We start from the raw sequence: 21695 nt of genomic DNA, 5'->3' as shown, positions 1-21695 counted from the left end.
TTGCTGCCAGATTTCCTTGCAGATAACAGATGATTGCTGGGGTACTAGAATGGGAACGGTTTGTAATCAAAGGATGCTTCTAGGTGCTTGTCCAAAGTGGAGGACCCCTTTAAAGAGGACCAACCACCAGGATTTTCCTATATAAACTAAAGCCAGTGCTATACTGGCGCTATCATGCCGATTCTATACATACCTTTAGTTGTGAGATCGGATGTATAGTTTCTGAAATATAGGCAAGTAAAGTTTGTGAAATGCACTGTTATTTGATTGATAGCAGCTACAGAATATCTAATAGGTGGGTCGTGTTTTGCTAGTTATTTCTCCCCCTGTCCTTCTTCCCCCCTGTCCTTCCTCCCCCTGTAATAATAGAGACAAAGGGAATAATGACAGTCAGGTAGACAGGGCCGGGAATAACTAGCAAAACCTGACCTATTAGATATTCAGTTGCACCTATCAATCAAATAACAGTGCATTTCACAAATTTGCCTGTATTTCAGAAAGTATACATCCGATCTCACAACTAAAGGTATGTATAGAATCAGCATGATAGCGCCAGTATAGCACTGGCTTTAGTTTATATAGGAAAATCCTGGTGGTTGGTGCTCTTTAAAGCAATTTTACATCAGCTAGTAATCAATTAATGGGTTACGGAATACAGACTGGTGACCGAAAACTAAACATAGGGTCCTAATCAACCAGTTGAATGGCAGCACTAAATGTCCGCTGATCAGCTACTTGTGCTCATGTAATAACTGGTGCCATTCCCTGATGAAGCTGTGAATGCGAAATGTGCATTGGAGGCAAATGAGATCACATTCAAAAGCTGCATGATTAATATGGGTAAATATCGACCTATTCCATAAGATTAAACATGCTGTGGGCTAGGAAACTGGGCTTAATATGGACTGCTGATCCACAAGCACTCATGTGAGGAGCTCTATTGTACTTTCAGTAAGGCGGCTTTCACACTAAGTTTTTTTAACATCCGTTATGAACGTTTTTTTAACGCAAAAACGGATCAAGTGCAAATGCATTTTCATTTCAATGCATTTGCAATGGACTCGCGTTCACCTGCGTTTGCGTGCGTTATAGTGAGGATCCAGCGAGTTGCAGTTTTTTAACATTTTTCAAAAACGCTACTTGTAGCGTTTTTGAGCTGCGTCCAAATACTGCAAATTGCTGGATCCTGACTATACTGCACACAAACGCATGTGAACGCTGGCATGCTGATAGACGGGATCCTGCTTGCTCTACTGAGCATGCCCAGAAACCAGCCTGACGTGATCAGTCTATCTCACCACCTCCCTCCCTCCCCCCTCCCTCGCTCTCTCTCTCTCTCTCTCCCCCGCCTGAGAGCTGCAGACGCTTGTAACCAAGGAAAACATCGGGTAACCGCGGCTTAGTTACCCGATGCTTACGTTGGTTACGTGTGCAGGCAACCGGCTCCTAGCAGCTGCAGACGCTAGTAACCAATGTAAATATCGGGTATCCAAGCAAGTTACCCGATGTTTACCTTGGTTACGAGCCTCCACAGCTCTTAGATGTCGGTCCCAGTCTATCACGTTCAGTTCCCCTCACTCCTGATCACATGACTCCAATGCCCGCCCATAATTTAAAGTGACAGGATCCTGCAAACTAACACATGCGTTTGCATGCGTTTTTTTGCTGTAAAAGCAGGATCCGCTTTTGCAGCAAAAAAATGTTTATGACGCATGTTAAAAAACGTAGTGTGAAAGCAGCCTAAGACTGTTATAGTGGAGCACTTACATGTGTGAGATCTTTTGCATAAGAGTTTTCCCTGTGATTGATGACAGTCAAGCAAGGAGTAACCTCTTACTTTCCATTCAGATTTAAATGGCAGTAAGCAGTATGGATTAAAACTACTAATTTACAGAGGACACTATTGCTGTCTGCCAAACACACAGGTGCATATTCACCTACAGACTAGTCTGAGTAAAGCAAAACAAAACGGTGGATTAACCCTTGTGTGTGTATAGGAGACAGCTTGCTGATTGTTAACACATGTTTGTGCATATATATATCCACAGAACGGACTGAATAAACGAGAATAAAATGGTGGATTAACCCTTGAATGTGCAAGAGAGATTTAGAAAAATCAGACACACTGGTCAATATTTATTTTCTGCACATCCAATGTTTAAATAGCCCTAGACTTAAAATTTATATAGTTGAAAGCCCGGTTTATGCTGAAAATGGCATAAGATTTACGATTTTCCCATAATTTGCACGTTTTATCTGCAGCATGGTGTGTGAACCTGTTATTCCCGGGTCATGACCTTTTGCTTGAGACCGTACTTGTGCTTTTAATGTTTGTAAAGAAGGGAATTTTGTTACTTACCGTAAATTCCTTTTCTTCTAGCTCCAATTGGGAGACCCAGACGATTGGGTGTATAGCTACTGCCTCCGGAGGCCACACAAAGTATTACACTAAAAAGTGTAAGGCCCCTCCCCTTCTGCATATACACCCCCCGTGGGATCACGGGCTGCTTCAGTTTTAGTGCAAAAGCAAGAAGGAGGAAAGCCAATAACTGGTTAAACAATTCAATCCGAAGGAACCTCGGGGAACTGAAACCATTCAACATGAACAACATGTGTACCCGAACAACCAAAAATCCCAAAGGAACAGGGGCGGGTGCTGGGTCTCCCAATTGGAGCTAGAAGAAAAGGAATTTACGGTAAGTAACAAAATTCCCTTCTTCTTCGGCGCTCCATTGGGAGACCCAGACGATTGGGACGTCCAAAAGCAGTCCCTGGGTGGGTAAATTAATACCTCAAGTTTGGACTGTAAAAACAGCCCTTCCCTACGAGGAGGCAACCGCCGCCTGCAGGACTCTTCTACTTAGGCTGGCATCCGCCTAAGCGTAGGCATGCACCTGATAACGCTTGGTGAAGGTGTGCAGACTCGCCCAGGTAGCCGCCTGGCACACCTGCTGAGCCATAGCCTGGTGCCGTAATGCCCAGGACGCACCCACGGCTCTGGTAGAATGGGCCTTCAGCCCTGATGGAACCGGAAGCCCAGCAGAACGGTAGGCTTCAAGAATTGGTTCCTTGATCCATCGAGCCAGGGTGGATTTGTAAGCCTGCGACCCTTTGCGCTGACCAGCGACAAGTACAAAGAGTGCATCCGAGCGGCGCAGGGGCGCCGTGCGGGAAAAGTAGATTCTGAGCGCTCTCATCAGATCCAACAATGCAAATACAATTCATATCGATGAACTGGATGAGGACAAAAGGAAGGGAAGGAGATATCCTGACTGAGATGAAAGGGGGATACCACCTTAGGGAGAAACCCCGGAATCAGGCGCAGCACTACCTTGTCTTGGTGAAACACCAGGAAGGGAGCTTTGGATGACCGTGCTGCTAGCTCGGACACTCTCTGAAGAGACGTGACCGCTACCAAAAAGGCCACTTTCTGTGAAAGTCGAGAAAGTGAAACATCCCTCAGAGGCTCAAAGGGCGGCTCCTGGAGAGCAATTAGTACCCTGTTCAGATCCCATGGGTCTAACGGCCTCTTGTACGGAGGGACAATGTGACAAACCCCCTGCAGGAACGTGCGTACCTGAGGAAGTCGTACTATGCGCTTCTGAAAGAATACAGACAGCGCTGGGACTCGTCCGTTAAGGGAGCCGAGCGACAAACCTTTTCCCAAACCAGATTGCAGGAAGGAAGGAAAAGTAGGCAATGCAAAAGTCCAGGGAGACACTCCCTGAGCAGAGCACTAAGATAAGAATATCTTCCACGTCTTGTGGTAGATCTTGGCAGACGTCGGCTTCCTAGCCCGTCTCATGGTGGCAATGACGTCTTGAGATAATCCTGAAGACGCTAGGATCCAGGACTCAATGGCCACACAGTTAGGTTCAGGGCCGTAGAATTCAGATGGAAAAAACGGCCCTTGGGACAGTAAGTCTGGCCGGTCTGGTAGTGCCCACGGTTGGCCGACCGTGAGATGCCACAGATGCGGGTACCACGACCTCCTCGGCCCGTCTGGGGCGACGAGGATGGCGCGGCGGCAATCGGGGCTGATCTTGCGTAGCCCTCTGGCAACAGTGCCAGAGGGGAAAACACATAGGGTAGCTGGACCTGCGACCAATCCTGAACTAAGGCGCCTGCCGCCAGAGCTCTTTGATCGTGAGACCGCGCCATGAAAATCGGGCCCTTGTTGTCGTGCCGAGACGCCATTAGGTCGACGTCCGGCCTCCCCCAGCGGCTACAGATTTATTGAAACCCGTCCGGGTGCAGAGACCATTCCCCTGCGTCCATGCCCTGGCGACTGAGGAAGTCTGCTTCCCAGTTTTCTACGCCCGGGATGTGAACTGCGGATATGGTGTATGCTCTGTCTTCCACCCACATCAGAATCCGCCGAACTTCCTGGGAGGCTTGCCGACTGCGTGTTCCGCCTTGGTGGATGATGTATGCCACCGCTGCGAAGTTGTCCGAATGAATTCGGATCTGTTTGTCTTCCAGCCTCTGCTGGAAGGCTTGCAGGGCAAGATACCCTGCCCAGATGTCCAGAACATTGATCTGAAGGGTGGACTCCTCTGAAGAGAGTCCTTGCCCGTCTGAGAAAGGGGTACGTTCCTGTCTAGGGACGTCAACTTCCCATCCCATTGGCGAAGAATGTCCTATAGAAGTGGACGCAGATGAAAACTGCGCGAAAGGGACTGCCTCTGCATGAGGCGTCTTAAGGGGTGTGACTGGCCTTGAAGGAGAGACTGCACCCCCGTCTGTAGTGAACGCCGTATGCCCAGCGGGAGCCGCACTATCGCTGAGAGAGTGTGAAGCTCCATGCCAAGATATGTCAGCGATTGGGTCGGTGTCAGATTTAACTTTGAAAAGTTTATGATCCACCCGAAACTCTGGAGAGTCTCCAGCGCCACGTTCAGGCTGTGTTGGCATGCCTCTTGAGAGGGTGCCTTGACAAGTAGATCGTCCAAGTAAGGGATCACAGAGTGACCCTGAGAGTGCAGGACTGCTCCCACTGCTGCCATAAACTTGGTGAAAAGCCGTGGGGCTGTCGCCAGACCGAAGGGCAGGGCTACGAACTGAAGATGCTCGTCTTCAATAACGAATCGTAGCCAACACCGGTGCTCTGGAGCAATCGGCACGTGGAGATAAGCATCCTGTTGTCTATTGACGGTAGGAAATCTCCTTGAGACATTGAGGCAATGACGGAGCGGGGGGATTCCATCCGGAACCGCCTGGTTTTCACGTGCTTGTTGAGCAGCTTTAGGTCCAAAACGGAACGGAAAGAGCCGTCGTTTTTTGGTACCACAACCAGATTGAAGTAAAAACCGTATCTTGTTCCTGAGGAGGAACAGGGATTACCACTCCTTCTGCCTGCAGAAGAGCATCGGCTCGGTCGGGAGGTGATGAAGTTCTGAAGATCTAGTCGGAGGACGAGAACAGAACTCTATCCTGTACACGTGAGACAAAATGTCTCTCACCCACCGGTCTTTGACCTGTGGCAGCTAAATGTCGCCAAAGCGGGAGAGTCTGCCACCGACCGCGGATGCGGAGAGAGAGGGCTGAACGTCATGAGGAAACCGCCTTGGTAGCGGTTCCTCTGGCTGCCTTCCTTGGGCGTGATTGAGCCCGCCAGGAATCTGCGCCTCTCTGAGCCTTTTGAGTCCTTTTGGACGAGGACAATTGGGACCTGCCCGAGCCTGGGAAGGACCGAAACCTCGACTGTCCCTTCCTCTGTTGGTGTTGTTTGATCTGGGCTGGTGTAAGGAAGAGTCCTTACCCTTGGACTGTTTAATGATTTCATCCAATCGCTCACCAAACAGTCTGTCACCAGATAATGGCAAACTGGTTAAGCACTTTTTTGGAAGCAGAATCTGCTTTACATTTCCTCAACCACAAGGCTCTGCGTAAAACCACGGAGTTGGCGGACGCCACTGACGTACGGCTCGTAGAGTGCAGGACAGCATTAATAGCGTAAGTCGCAATGCAGACATTGCGAGGTTAAGGACGCCATCTGCGGCACAGATGTACATGTGACAGTGTCCACGTGCGCAAGACCAGCTGAAATAGCTTGGAATGCCCGTACGGCTGCGAATGCCGGAGCAACCGACACGCCGATAGCTTCATAGACAGAATTCAACCATGTCTGTCAATGGCATCCTTAAGTGAAGTCCCATCTTCCACTGCAACTATGGATCTAGCCGCAAGCCTGGAGATTGGGGGATCCACCTTTGGACACTGGGTCCAGCGCTTGACCACGTCATGGAAAAAAAAGGATAACGTGTATCCTTAATACAATTGGAGAACGCTTATCTGGATAAGTGTGGTGTTTCCGGATTGCTTCTCTGAAGTCAGAGTGGCCGGACAAGTACTCAATATACGCTTGAGATACTGAAAAAGAAATTTCTCCTGCTGTGAAGCTGACTCCTCCACCGGAGGAGCTGAGGGAGAAATATCCAACATTCCATTGATGGACGCTAGAAGATCATTCACTATGGCGTCACCATCCGGTGTATCCGGATTGAGAGCGGACTCAGGAACAGAGTCCTGATCAGCTACGTCTGCCTCATCATACAGAGAGTCCTGCTGGGACCCTAACCAGTGATTAAGCCGAGTGCCGCTCCCAGCGAGCTCGCTTAGGCTGTCTGGGACTGTTGTCAGAGCCTGCGCCCTGGGATGCATGGGACCCCCCCGGAGCACTGATTTGTTCCAAATGAGGGTGGCCAGGGAGCATTGTATCAACATTGCCCATGGTTCTGGACTGCAAAGTCTCTAAGATGTTAGTCACAGTCACAGACAATCTATCAGCCAAAACTGCAACTCCGTCCCTGTCCCTGGACAGGGTTCACAGGTGGTTCCTTTGGTCACCTCTAGCAGAGACCCCGGCTGACCAAGTGCTACAGGGGAGCATTGCACACAATGGGGACAGTGGAACCTGCAGTACAAGCAGTATAGAAAGCCTGTGCCTTGGCACCCTTGCTTTTTTGCTGCTGTTGTCTAGCCATCTAGAAGTATATAGCCAAGAATAGCGACCGTACAGTGCAATGTATAGCATACAAGCAGAAAGTACAAATGAACACTTCAGCACATGCAGTACAAGCAGCATAGAAAGCCTGTGCCTTAGCACCCTTGCTTTTTTGCTGCTGTTGTCCAGCCATCTAGGAATATATAGCCAAGAATAGCGACCTACAGTGCAGTGTATAGCATACCAGCATGAAGTACAAATGAACACTTCAGCACATGCAATACAAGCAGCCTAGAAAGCCTGTGCCCTAGCACCCTTGCTTTTTGCTGCTGTAGTCTAGCCATCTAGGCATAAAATACAAATGGTATTAGTGGGGTCAGCACTTCAGGTGCCGCTTACCGCCCGCACAAAAGCGGGTGTGTGGTCGCCCGAATCCTGTGACTGGTTGCCCAGAGCTTGTCTCCCTTCTCCAGCCCAGACTGCGTGCAGGAATGGCTGCCGGCGTCTTGTGAAGAGGGGCGGGCCGTGGGCGTGCCCCAGACAAGAGCGGGAAACTGGCGTCCCACTGTGTCCAGTGAAGGGGGCTGGAGAATGCAAAGCAGACTCCAGCTCTCGGCGCTGACTTTCTGTACAGCGTCCCGCCCCTCCCCTGACTGACAGGGCTGGGGGCGGGAACGAAGCGAAAACTAGGCCGCAAAGCCGGGGACTCGAGTAATAAGCGCGGCCGTCCTTGTGCACGGCCAGCGCGGAAGTCCCCGGCGCACCACAAGTCCCAGCCGCGCCACAGTGTAAAACACCCCGCAACGGCCGGCGCGGCAGTTTCTAACACATAAATTCACTCAGCTAAGCTGCAGTGAATAATAGCACAAGCGCTCCGCGCTGTAGTCCCCGGCGCACTAGCACTCCCAGCAATGCTGGTGTGTGTGTGCGCGATGTGTACGGGGACACAGAGTACCTTAATGTAGCAGGGCCCTGTCCCTGACGATACCCAGCTCCATATCCAGCAGGTTCTCCGGGTCTGTGGATGGAGCCCGGTCTCAGTGCCTGGAGACCGGTAAGATCCCACTTCACCCAGAGCCCTGAGGGGGGATGGGGAAGGAAAACAGCATGTGGGCTCCAGCCTCCGTACCCGCAATGGGTACCTCAACCTTACAAACACCGCCGACAGAAAGTGGGGTGAGAAGGGAGCATGCTGGGGGCCCCATATGGGCCCACTTTTCTTCCAACCGACATAGTCAGCAGCTGCTGCTGACTAAAAACAGTGGAGCTATGCGTGGATGTCTGACCTCCTTCGCACAAAGCATAAAACTGAAGCAGCCCGTGATCCCACGGGGGGTGTATATGCAGAAGGGGAGGGGCCTTACACTTTTTAGTGTAATACTTTGTGTGGCCTCCGGAGGCAGTAGCTATACACCCAATCGTCTGGGTCTCCCAATGGAGCGCCGAAGAAATATTCCTTCTATTCTAATAATAATACTTTTTTGATAAATTTTGCAAAAAAATACGTGATTGCATTTGAGAGTCGTTTTTTTCTTCTTGGTCTATATAAACATTTTTTTTGAGTCTGCAAAACAAGTTTGAAATAATGAAAATCTGGAAGTGGTTGTTCTTTTTACTATTAGATATTCAGTTGCACCTATCAATCAAATAACAGTGCATTTCATAAATTTGCCTGTATTTCAGAAAGTATACATCCGATCTCACAACTAAAGGTATGTATAGAATCAGCATGATAGCATCAGTATAGCACTGGCTTTAGTTTATATAGGAAATCCTGGTGGTTGGTGCTCTTTAAAGCAATTTTACATCAGCTAGTAATCAATTAATGGGTTACGGAATACAGACTGGTGACTGAAAACTCAACATAGGGTCCTAATCAACCAGTCGAATGGCAGCACTAAATGTCCGCTGATCAGCTACTTGTGCTCATGTAATAACCGGTTTATTATGGACTCAGAATGATCAGTACAAGGTGGTTCAGTTCTCGGCAGCACGTTTTGTTTACACAGGATAATGTGCTGCCGAGAACAATAATTTTTAAGCAAGTCAACAGATGATTTCACCCCGCGAAGGTGCGTTATGCTCGTTCCTCAGCCTGTTTACACTCGGGAACAAGAGTTCTAGGAAAACGCATTCCTGATAATTGTGTGGAGTAAATGCACTAGTGAGGAGGTCCACTACTAGGATAACCCCTTCTAATTCCCCATCTTAAAATAAAAAAAAGCCTATACTCACCTCTGCTGTTCCAAAGGCATTGACAGTGAAACCGGTGGCAACTGGGCATGGGACAACCTTACACGAGCTCCGGGAGAGTAAGCACTGACAACGCTGGCAGAAAGTCAGCAGCAGAGGTGAGTATAGGCTTTTTTTGTTTTAACGGGAGCAAATGTGGGGAATAAATGGGGTTGTCCTAGTAGTGGACCAACCCCTTTAAGGGGGGGGGGGGCAATAGAAAAGTGACTGCAGCTCACCTCTTGAAAGTGTTTAAGGACGTCATTGATGATGAACTCCCGGGACTCGTATGGATGAACTCTGGTATAAGGATCCAGATCGATAACCGCGTCCTCAAATTTGATTAGCGGGAACCCCAGAGTACTCTTCAAAGCCTGAAATAAAAGAAAACAAATATTGATATATTCCCATCTGATGAAGTGTTTGGACATGACACCACTTTCTGATCAGTGAGGCTCCGAGACCTCAGCAATCCTGAGAATGAAGGGGGCTCAGTCCCGGGTTACAGCTGTGCCCCCCCCACTCCTATGTTATACATGTCTTCCTGGACACCAAAATGGCCAAGTAATGGAGGCCCACCCCATTCCCAAATTTACAGAACAAAAACTTGTCTTTTTTTGTTTTTCTTTTAAATTTGGGACAGTCACTTTAAAAAATACAAAACAAGAGAAATCACATTTTCTGATCTCCGTTTAATTAACGTATTTTTTGGATTATAAGACGCAATTTTCTTCTCAAAAATATTGGAGGAAAATGAGGGGAGCGTCTTATAAGCCAAATGTAGCTTACAAGAGGGGTCACAGGAGGCAGGTGCGACGCTGCGGGCTGTGCTATGCACTCGTTGTGCTGCAGGCTTTGCTTCGCTGCAGGCGGTGAGGCAGGGACCGCCATCCTTAATGTCGACAGTGCGGGCTTCAAATAATTGGCACCCGGAGTCAGCGCATGCGCCGGCCCATTCATCTCCGAGCAGCCCATTGATCTCCGAGCAGCAGAGTTAAGGAAAATGGCGCTTGGATGTGGTGCGTGCGGAGAGGAGATCTACGTTTGTGATTGAGCAGATAGCACAATCTGCGCACGCGCCGACTCCGGGCGCCATTTCTTTGAAGCCTGCACCGTTGACATTCAGGATGGCGGCCCCTGCCTCACCGCCCGCAGCGCAGCAGAGCCTCTCAGCGCCGCCATCCGCAGCGAGCATCTGGGACACCCGCTGCATCGCCGTACTCCACCCTCCACCACCGCCCCTGCCTTCTCTGACCCCCGCTCCACCACTGCTGCTGCCCCCTCCAATAAGACACCACCGGATTATAAGATGGATATAATCAGTGGCACAGTGGTTAGCAGTGCAGTCTTGCAGCGCTGGGGTCCTGGGTTCGAATGCCACCAAGGACAACATCTGCAAGGAGTTTGTATGTTCTCCCCGTGTTTGCGTGGGTTTCCTTCGGGTTCTCAGATTTCCTGCCACACTCCAAAAAAAACCCCCAAAAACATGCAGATAGGGAATTTAGATTAATGAGCCCCAATGGGGACAGTGTTCCTGATGTATGTAAAGCGCTGCGGAATATGTTAGCGCTATATAAAACTAAAGATTTATTTTTATTTATGGATCCCATATTTTTTTTTTCTATAAATTTGGGGTGCGTCTTCTAAAACGAAAAATACGGTAATTCAATTTCTCAGGGAAAAATCAATTCTAGAGCATCGATCTTTGAGTTTTTGTTCCGCTCCTCTGTTGTTACTCCTGGAAATGTTATCATCAATTGATCTTTTTTTGCTGTTATCGCTACATTGTCTGACCAATCAATCAATGGTAGGAGAATAGCGACAACTTTTAACATCGGGAGTGTTTGTCAATTTATTTACATATTTCCAGGAGGAATAACAGAGGAACAGCAGACCACAATGGTCTAAAAAAAAAAAAAAAAAATGACACTGCAGAAACATTATTCTATTGAGAAGACAAGTAATGACTAAAGCAGTTGTGTCTGGAGAGAGGACAGATCCACTCTGAGCTGCATTTTACTTTTTTGGGATTTGAAAAAGTTTGAAAAATTTGAAAAAGTTTTTACCAGTGAAAAAAGTTTTTTTTTTTTTGACAGATACAATGATAAGTTTACATTGAAATGTGTTTAGCCACTTGGCACACGGACGAGAGAGGCAACATGGGCAGTATTAGCTCCACTTGATATTGCCACTTGTAGACAGGGACTTGGAGTGTAATGGAGCAGAAAACTATGGAAGTTAATGATGTGTGTGAAAACCCTCTTCTGGGTCACCGGAGTTTTACTTTTGGAGAAGTGATGCGTGACGAGACCTTGTAACGAAACTTTAACATTTGTACTCGGGGAAAATAATTTGGGGCATTAATTCAATAAGATAAGATGACAGTGGAAAAGTAAGACCTATGTGACTGAGTCAGTGGTAGGAGGACAATGGGTGGGGTATGGCTATAGTGAAAGGATAGCTCCTTCCATTCCTACAAGTCCGGATGGACACATTGACCCTTTTTCCTTCTCAGGTAGTAATGTTGGGGTGTAAAGTGCCATCCCTTAGCTCTCCATACTGTGCAGATCATATAGTTTGAAGTTTGAGAGTCATTGTCCGACTTCAGGAGGAAAAAAAGTTTTTTGATGGCCTACCCCTGACTCTCTGCACTGTCCCGTTCAATGTTTCAAAGGGATGCAGGCTCCATTATCGCTGCCCAGCTCTGTACTGTTAGTGATCGTTGTGCCCGATATTGCAGTTCACTAAAGGGGATGCCCACTACTGGCGCAGAACCTTAAAGGGAACCAATCATCAGGATTTTCGTATATAACCTAATGCCAGTACTATACTAGCACTATCAGGCAGATTCTATACATACAGTGCTATACTGGCACTATCAGGCTGATTCTATACATACAGTGCTATACTGGCACTATCAGGCTGATTCTATACATACAGTGCTATACTAGCACTATCAGGCTGATTCTATACATACAGTACTATACTGGCACTATCAGGCTGATTCTATACATACAGTGCTATACTGGGACTATCAGGCTGATTCTATACATACAGTGCTATACTGGCACTATCAGGCTGATTCTATACATACAGTGCTATACTGGCGCTATCAGGCTGATTCTATACATACAGTGCTATACTGGCGCTATCAGGCTGATTCTATACATACAATGCTATACTGGCGCTATCAGGCTGATTCTATACATATAGTGCTATACTGGCACTATCAGGCTGATTCTATACATACAGTGCTATACTGGCACTATCAGGCTGATTCTATATATACAGTGCTATACTGGCGCTATCAGGCTGATTCTATACATACAATGCTATACTGGCGCTATCAGGCTGATTCTATACATACAGTGCTATACTGGCACTATCAGGCTGATTCTATACATATAGTGCTATACTGGCACTATCAGGCTGATTCTATATATACAGTGATATACTGGCACTATCAGGCTGATTCTATACATACAGTGCTATACTGGCACTATCAGGCTGATTCTATATATACAGTGCTATACTGGCACTATCAGGCTGATTCTATACATACAGTACTATACTGGCACTATCAGGCTGATTCTATACATACAGTACTATACTGGCACTATCAGGCTGATTCTATACATACAGTGCTATACTGGCACTATCAGGCTGATTCTATACATACAGTGCTATACTGGCACTATCAGGCTGATTCTATACATACAGTGCTATACTGGCACTATCAGGCTGATTCTATACATACAGTGCTATACTGGCGCTATCAGGCTGATTCTATACATACAGTGCTATACTGGCGCTATCAGGCTGATTCTATACATACAGTGCTATACTGGCGCTATCAGGCTGATTCTATACATACAGTGCTATACTGGCACTATCAGGCTGATTCTATATATACAGTGCTATACTGGCACTATCAGGCTGATCCTATACATACAGTGCTATATTGGCACTATCAGGCTGATTCTATACATACAGTGCTATACTGGCACTATCAGGCTGATTCTATACATATAGTGCTATACTGGCACTATCAGGCTGATTCTATACATATAGTGCTATACTAGCACTAGCAGGCTGATTCTATATATACAGTGCTATACTGGCACTATCAGGCTGATTCTATACATACAGTGCTATACTGGCACTATCAGGCTGATTCTATACATACAGTGCTATACTGGCACTATCAGGCTGATTCTATACATACAGTGCTATACTGGCACTATCAGGCTGATTCTATACATACAGTGCTATACTGGCACTATCAGGCTGATTCTATACATACAGTGCTATACTGGCACTATCAGGCTGATTCTATACATACAGTGCTATACTGGCACTATCAGGCTGATTCTATACATACAGTACTATACTGGCACTATCAGGCTGATTCTATACATACAGTGCTATACTGGCACTATCAGGCTGATTCTATACATACAGTGCTATACTGGCACTATCAGGCTGATTCTATACATACAGTGCTATACTGGCACTATCAGGCTGATTCTATACATACAGTGCTATACTGGCACTATCAGGCTGATTCTATACATACAGTGCTATACTGGCGCTATCAGGCTGATTCTATACATACAGTGCTATACTGGCGCTATCAGGCTGATTCTATACATACAATGCTATACTGGCGCTATCAGGCTGATTCTATACATACAGTGCTATACTGGCACTATCAGGCTGATTCTATATATACAGTGCTATACTGGCACTATCAGGCTGATCCTATACATACAGTGCTATATTGGCACTATCAGGCTGATTCTATACATACAGTGCTATACTGGCACTATCAGGCTGATTCTATACATATAGTGCTATACTGGCACTATCAGGCTGATTCTATACATATAGTGCTATACTAGCACTAGCAGGCTGATTCTATATATACAGTGCTATACTGGCACTATCAGGCTGATTCTATACATACAGTGCTATACTGGCACTATCAGGCTGATTCTATACATACAGTGCTATACTGGCACTATCAGGCTGATTCTATACATACAGTGCTATACTGGCACTATCAGGCTGATTCTATACATACAGTGCTATACTGGCACTATCAGGCTGATTCTATACATACAGTGCTATACTGGCACTATCAGGCTGATTCTATACATACAGTGCTATACTGGCACTATCAGGCTGATTCTATACATACAGTGCTATACTGGCACTATCAGGCTGATTCTATACATACAGTGCTATACTGGCACTATCAGGCTGATTCTATACATATAGTGCTATACTGGCACTATCAGGCTGATTCTATACATACAGTGCTATACTGGCACTATCAGGCTGATTCTCTACATACAGTGCTATACTGGCACTATCAGGCTGATTCTATACATACAGTGCTATACTGGCACTATCAGGCTGATTCTATATATACAGTGCTATACTGGCACTATCAGGCTGATTCTATATATACAGTGCTATACTGGCACTATCAGGCTGATTCTATACATACAGTGCTATACTGGCACTATCAGGCTGATTCTATATATACAGTGCTATACTGGCACTATCAGGCTGATTCTATACATACAGTGCTATACTGGCACTATCAGGCTGATTCTATACATACAGTGCTATACTGGCACTATCAGGCTGATTCTATACATACAGTGCTATACTGGCACTATCAGGCTGATTCTATACATACAGTGCTATACTGGCACTATCAGGCTGGTTCTATACATACAGTGCTATACTGGCACTATCAGGCTGATTCTATACATACAGTACTATACTGGCACTATCAGGCTGATTCTATACATATAGTGCTATACTGGCACTATCAGGCTGATTCTATACATACAGTGCTATACTGGCACTATTAGGCTGATTCTCTACATACAGTGCTATACTGGCACTATCAGGCTGATTCTATACATATAGTGCTATACTGGCACTAGCAGGCTGATTCTATACATACCTGTAATGGGCAGCTCGGATGTTTAGGTTTTGAAATCCAAAAAAGTAAAGTTTATTAAATGAGCTGCTTGTTGAGTGACAGCAGCAAAGGAGCAGATCATATATTCATAGTTATCCCCTCCCCCTGTTAGAATTAGCATACGTATTATACAAACAATTCACTTTGTCTTTTGAAGGACCTGTGGTGAGGTCATACCCATGTGACCAGAAGGGGCGGGGCCTCAGCCAACAAAGCTGGATACCAGGTCCCATGGGTATGACCTCACCACAGGTCCTGCAACAGACACAGTGAGTCATTTGTATAATGCTTATGCTAATTCTAACACAGGGAGGAGATAACTATGAATATATTATCTGATCCTCAGCTGCTGTCACTCAACAAGTAGCTAATTTAATAAACTTTACTTTTTTGGATTTCAAAACCTATACATCAGAGTTCACCACTACAGGTATGTATAGAATCAGCCTGATAGTGCCAGTACAGCACTGGCTTTACCTTATATACAAAAATCCTGATGGTTCCCTTTAAAGGGAATGCGTCAGCAGATTTTTGCTATGTAATCAGAGACCGTCATGAAGGATGAGACCCTGATTTTAGCAATGTGTGACTTATGAGGCTGTGTGCTGTAGTTTCAATACAATGAGCGTTTTATCAGCAGGAGATTATCACTGCCCAGATTAGGTGCCCATGTGAGACCTGGTCAAACCTCGCCCCCCCCCCCCCGCACTAATTAGCTTCCCATTATCTATATACAATATACAATGACTGCCTTAATGATCCCAATGTTAAAACAATACATCATGATGTTTTGTTTTTGGTTAATGCGTTTCTATTTCAGCACATTCAGTGTTTTATAACTGTGTTATTTCCTTTGCAAGTTAATATATAAAGACTAATAAAATATTATATACACACATACATTATATAATATACACACACACACACACTGTACAAACAAAGATTTGGTGTGGGCGCAGTTAGCATTCTGAGCTCTGCTACATGATTATATCATAAATGCTGCACCCACTAATCTAAGTTACTGATTGTTGGATTCAGAATCTTTTTACCTACATTATGCTGCTCTCAGGTGAGATAGCAAAAACCCTGTTGACAGATTCCATTTAATCAGTACTAGCTGTATGTACTACTTCGCCCGGGTTAATAACTGCTGTTAACAAAATAGAATGTATTAACAAAAATGTATCCTGCACACAAAAACCACAAAACAAATAGATCTAAATGTAATTATTAAAAGGCAAAAACTAAGCTAATACAAGCATTTAACAACATATATTTCAACACCACAGATATTCCACACAGATTTAACTAAATTGGCCAAGTAATGTGACCCGTCTGTCTCCTTCCCCCGTCTGCCTGTCTCTGTCGGTCTCTTTCTTTGTCTGTCTCTATCTCTCTGTTTCTTTCCCCATCTGTCTCTTTCACAGGTCTGTCTCTTTCCCCGTCTGTCTCCCCGTGTCTTTTCCTGTCTGCGTGTCTCTGTCTTTGTATGTCTCTTTCTCTTTCCATGTCTGCCTGTCTCTATTTCTCTTTTCTTGTCTGCCTGTCTCTGTCTTTGTCTGTCTCTTTCTCTTTCCATGTCTGCCTGTCTCTATTTCTCTGCGCGTCTCCGTCTCCCTCAGCGTCTCTGTCTCCCTCAGCGTCTCTGTCTCCCTCAGCGTCTCTGTCTCCCTCAGCGTCTCTGTCTCCCTCAGCGTCTCTGTCTCCCTCAGCGTCTCTGTCTCCCTCAGCGTCTCTGTCTCCCTCAGCGTCTCTGTCTCCCTCAGCGTCTCTGTCTCCCTCAGCGTCTCTGTCTCCCTCAGCGTCTCTGTCTCCCTCAGCGTCTCTGTCTCCCTCAGCGTCTCTGTCTCCCTCAGCGTCTCTGTCTCCCTCAGCGTCTCTGTCTCCCTCAGCGTCTCTGTCTCCCTCAGCGTCTCTGTCTCCCTCAGCGTCTCTGTCTCCCTCTCCTGTCTCTTTCCGTCTCCCCACCGACATCTTATTACCTCACATATAAGCTATACTATGAATGTCTTTTGTTCCTATAGCAACCAATCACAGCTCCTACATAATAACCTGTAGTTCCAGGCTCCATTTACTTTAATGGAGCCATGTTTTTTGGAGAGTAACTGTAAAGCGCGGGGTTAGATTTTCCTGTCAAAACATAGTCTATGACGTTCCCTGGGTCACATGAGGCGTATGTGCAAAATTTTGGGATTGTAAATGTGACGGTGCGGATACACTTTTCGTTTCACTTTTTCCCTATTATGTAGATAGGGGCAAAATTGATTGGTAAATTGGAACGCGCGGGGTTACAATTTCGCCTCACAACATAGCCTATGACGCTCTCGGGGTCCAGACGTGTGAGTGTGCAAAATTTTGTGGCTGTAGCTGCGACGGTGCAGATGCCAATCCCGGACACACACACACACACACACACACACACACACACACACACACACACACACACACACACACACACACACACACACACACACACACACACACACACTAAGCTTTATATATTAGATAGAGTCCCCAAAGAAAAAAAACTATGTATACTCACGTCCCGCAGCAATATCGTGTTCCAGTGATGCTACAACTGCTGCTCCCGGCAGGTGGCTTGACATGGTTGTCTCACGTGACTTCTGCAGCAACCATGAGACACATTAAAGTCATCCACGCCAACCATTATTGCTGGAATGGCGCCTCTGCACCAGTGATTTATTTTCTAAACCCTGAATTGATTAAGCAGAGGTTCTCCCAATTCCTTTAAAGAGGAATCAGAGGATCAGATATTGTAGCGGCTGTTCCAGCTATTAGCAAAGTGTGGAGTTGTACCTGGCAAACGAGGATGTTCAGTGCTGCCAGTGCTGGCGATCACAAGATTTTCACAGTCGGAACTACATCCATCTGAAATCGATTGCTTACACTAATAATTTACCATCAATATAGTAACAAAAAAGAGACAGCTGCGCTCTGTAGTGCTAAGATATGTGGAACAATGTATATGGGAATATAGACATGCATTACTGCTATGAAAAACATATAAAAAATTAGAGCACAAAAATAGCCAGGTTTATGTGAGCCCAACATCCAACGGCAAGGCGACCTCTTAATGTTGGGTCCCTGCCTACCTTCTTGCTCTTCAGTTTTAGGCAATTGTAATTCTCCATTTATATGTTCCTGTCCGCCAATAAATTGTAGTTTTTTTTAACCCAAATAGAGGCATTAGTTTGATAGGGACCCAACAATAAGAGGTCGCCTTGCCATTGGCTGTTGGGCTCACATAAAATTGGCCATTTTTGTGTGCTAATTTTTTACATGTTTTCATAGCAGTAATGCATGTCCATATTTCCATTTTCATTGTTCCACATGTCTTAGCACTGCAGAGTGCAGCTATATCGGTTACTATGTTTCATGCTCAGTATGCACCCGTTCACATTAGAAGGTTAGGAAGTGCCATCAGTCTTTTTGTTAATTTTACCAGCAATCATCTAACCTAAGAAAATATCTTTCTGACGCAAAGAGATCAGCAACCTTAGGAAAATACAGCTGCTACTATAAGACGGCAGTGGCTGTTGGAGCATATTGGGAGTTGTAGTTTCACAACTGATGGAGTGGTGAACGTCGTATGCCTTTATACCACTTGTGACATTGGGACTCTCAGTCCCTATTGTGGTAAATGTAAGGTTTTGAGCTTGGTAATGAGGAGCTTTGCTCCCTTGAACAGTATGGAGGCTTACCGGACACAGCGGTGTACTGATATTATTAAAGGAAACCTGTCAGGTCCAATATGCACCTAGAACCACGAGCAGTTCTGGGTGTATATTGCTAATCCCTGCCTGACCGTCCCTGTATACACTAGCATAGATAAAAGGATCTTTAGAAAAAGTATTTCTAAACATCTTTTATCGTATGCTAATGAGCGCGGGGACTAGTCCCCTGGGCGTTAGTTCCCTTGACTAGTCAGCCCCCTTAGCATGTTAGTACGTCCCTGTGGGTTTGCTATCATGCTAATGAATGCGAAGAATCACAGGATGATCTCGCTCACCTCTCCGCTGCCATTGCCGCCTGACGCTGGATTTCGGCTCAGTGCGCATGACCCCAGAGGTTCGGTCATGCGCATTACTTCAGTTTGAAGCCAGGACGCGTACACCCGGCTTCATAGTGCGCATGACCCAAACTTCGGGGTCATGCGCACTGAGCCAAAATCCAGCGTCGGACCCGATGACGGCGGAGAGGCGAGTGAGATCATCCTGTGACGCTGTACACAGGAGCGTACTTACATGCTAATGGGGCCGACTAACCAGGGGAACTAACACCCAGGGGACTAGTCCCCTTGCTCATTAGCATACGATAAAAGATCTTTAGAAATACTTTTTCTATAGATCTCTTTATCTATGCTAGTGTATACAGGGACAGTTAGGTAGTAGCAATATGCACCCAGAACTGCTCGTGGTTCTGGATGCATATTGGACCTGACAGGTTCCCTTTAAGAAACGCAATTAATATCAGATTGGTGAAAGTCGAACTCTCCACATCCTCACCGATCTGCTGTAAGGGGCCGCAGCCCACGCTTACTGGAATCACAATTTGCTATAACCTTTTCCCATTTACGTGAATTACTGACTGTAACCAGACAAAGCCATTGTAAATACGGAGCTTTGCAGAACGGAGCTGTGCAAGGAAGGGGACGCCATGCTTGCCGGAGGACAGGCCATCGATTCTGATGAACTCTAGCTCCACTTTCTAACAATTCGGCAATGTGAGTATCGAACATCCATAAAACCATAATGCAGTCACCCCTACCACTAATCCAGAGGAACTTTGCTTGTACCTTACCTTCAGATCGGGCGGCAGCTTATTAGATGTAAATACGCTCAGCTTAATTTGTGGCACGGAAATTTTCAGATTTTCAAAATAATATCTTATCGGGGTGGCGTTCTCCTCTCCGGTCTTCTCGTGGATATTCTCATCCCACTTCTCCACTTCTAAAAGGAAGGATAAGAAAAAGGACATAGTAATAACGTGAAAGACGGAGTGCAACATTAGGAAAAAAAGATGCATCAGTTGAGTTATTGGGAATTATTGGTGAGTTAATCCCTTCAAAGAAGAAATTGTACGTATGTTCTTTACTTACTATCAAAAATCAAATTGCAGGATATCATGCCCTCCCTTATTATACACAGAAATGTGCCAAATCACCGCAACACCAGTCTATGGCGCAGGGAACAAAGCTTGACTGGCAAGATGACGTTTTGTTTGGATTTTATCACTTTGATACATTTTTTGGGGGGGTGGGCGATGGGGGGGGGGGGGGGGGGAGAACACAAGGGTGCATGTAACTACACAAGTTCAGTAAACAGTCTGTTGATGGACCTGCATAGAAACCACATGGGATTTCCTCAGACTTGCAGGGAATTTTATTAATATGTTGCTTTTTAAGATGCAAATGCCATAAAAATATTAGTTTGGTCTGTCATATATTCGTATGACGGAGATGACCACCACTGACTGATATAAGTGGCCTCTACAAGGGTCAAATCTCTTTGATATGGCTCAAAGATTTCTGACGCTCAGGGTATGTGCACACTATCAGGACCGGCTGCATCCGGGACGTGGCGGGTCCTGACCTGCGAGGCCACGAGTCTTCTCCGCAGGAGATCGCAGCTGCTGGTGCCCATGATCCGGGTTCGGGCAGTTGCGGTCTCTCGCTGTGTTCTCCCTGCGGAGAACAGTCACGACTGCACAACAAACAATTGACATGCTGCGGCTCCAGAAGCAGCACCGCATGTCAGTTTATGCTGCGGGAAAAACAAGCACAGTGGGCAGGAGATTTTTACAAATCCCATCAACTGTGCTTGTACTGTACAAAGCAGCGTTTTGGACGCAGCAAAAACACGCTACATCCAAAACGCTGTGAACCCTGATCGTGGGCACGCAGCCTTATACTTCTTTCATCCAGTAGTGGTGTCTTGAGAGAACAGCCTTCAAGGGTTATTCCCAAGATAGGATGTTATCCCCTATTCGTGATCGCTGTGGCTTTGAATGCAGAAACCCCCAAAGATTCTGAGAAAGGGGGTCTGTAATTTGGCACTTTGGCTCTGCAAAGCTAAAGTGCGCATACTTGGCCACTGCACCATTTATTGTCTATGTGACTGCTGAAAATAGTGGAGCGCTGCATTCACCTTTCTCCACTGGGGCTGTAGCAACGGACGAAGTGGACGTCTGTTCTGCAAAAATAAAGTGCGCATGCTTGACCTCCGCTTTATTCATGGTCTATGTGACTTCTGAAAATAGCGGAGCTCTGCATGAAGCGGGCTTTACACACTACGACATTGCTCAAGTGATCTCGTTGGGGTCACGGAATTGGTGACGCACATCCGGTCACTTTAGCAATGCCGTTGCGTGTGACACCCATGAGCGATTTTGCATCGTTGCAAAAACAGTCAAAATCGCTCATCGGTGACATGGGGGTCCGTTCTCAAATATCGTTGCTGCAGCAGTAACGAAGTTGTTCCTCGTTACTGAGGCAGCACA

At 46.1% G+C, this 21695-nt stretch overlaps 1 protein-coding gene across 1 annotated transcript in view; it reads right to left on the bottom strand.

Moving 5' to 3' along the window:
• Positions 1–21695, bottom strand: part of VPS13D (vacuolar protein sorting 13 homolog D) — a 497408-nt gene that overhangs the window by 105243 nt on the left and 370470 nt on the right. Inside the window, 2 exon segments of the mRNA XM_075327411.1 lie at positions 9418–9552; positions 19998–20146. Coding sequence (XP_075183526.1) covers positions 9418–9552; positions 19998–20146 — 284 coding nt within the window.

Source organism: Anomaloglossus baeobatrachus, chromosome 11, assembly GCF_048569485.1.
Source record: "Anomaloglossus baeobatrachus isolate aAnoBae1 chromosome 11, aAnoBae1.hap1, whole genome shotgun sequence".
NCBI lineage: Eukaryota > Metazoa > Chordata > Amphibia > Anura > Aromobatidae > Anomaloglossus > Anomaloglossus baeobatrachus.
The sequence above is the reverse complement of the archived record's forward strand: the minus strand, read 5'-3'. Positions and strand labels throughout refer to the sequence as shown.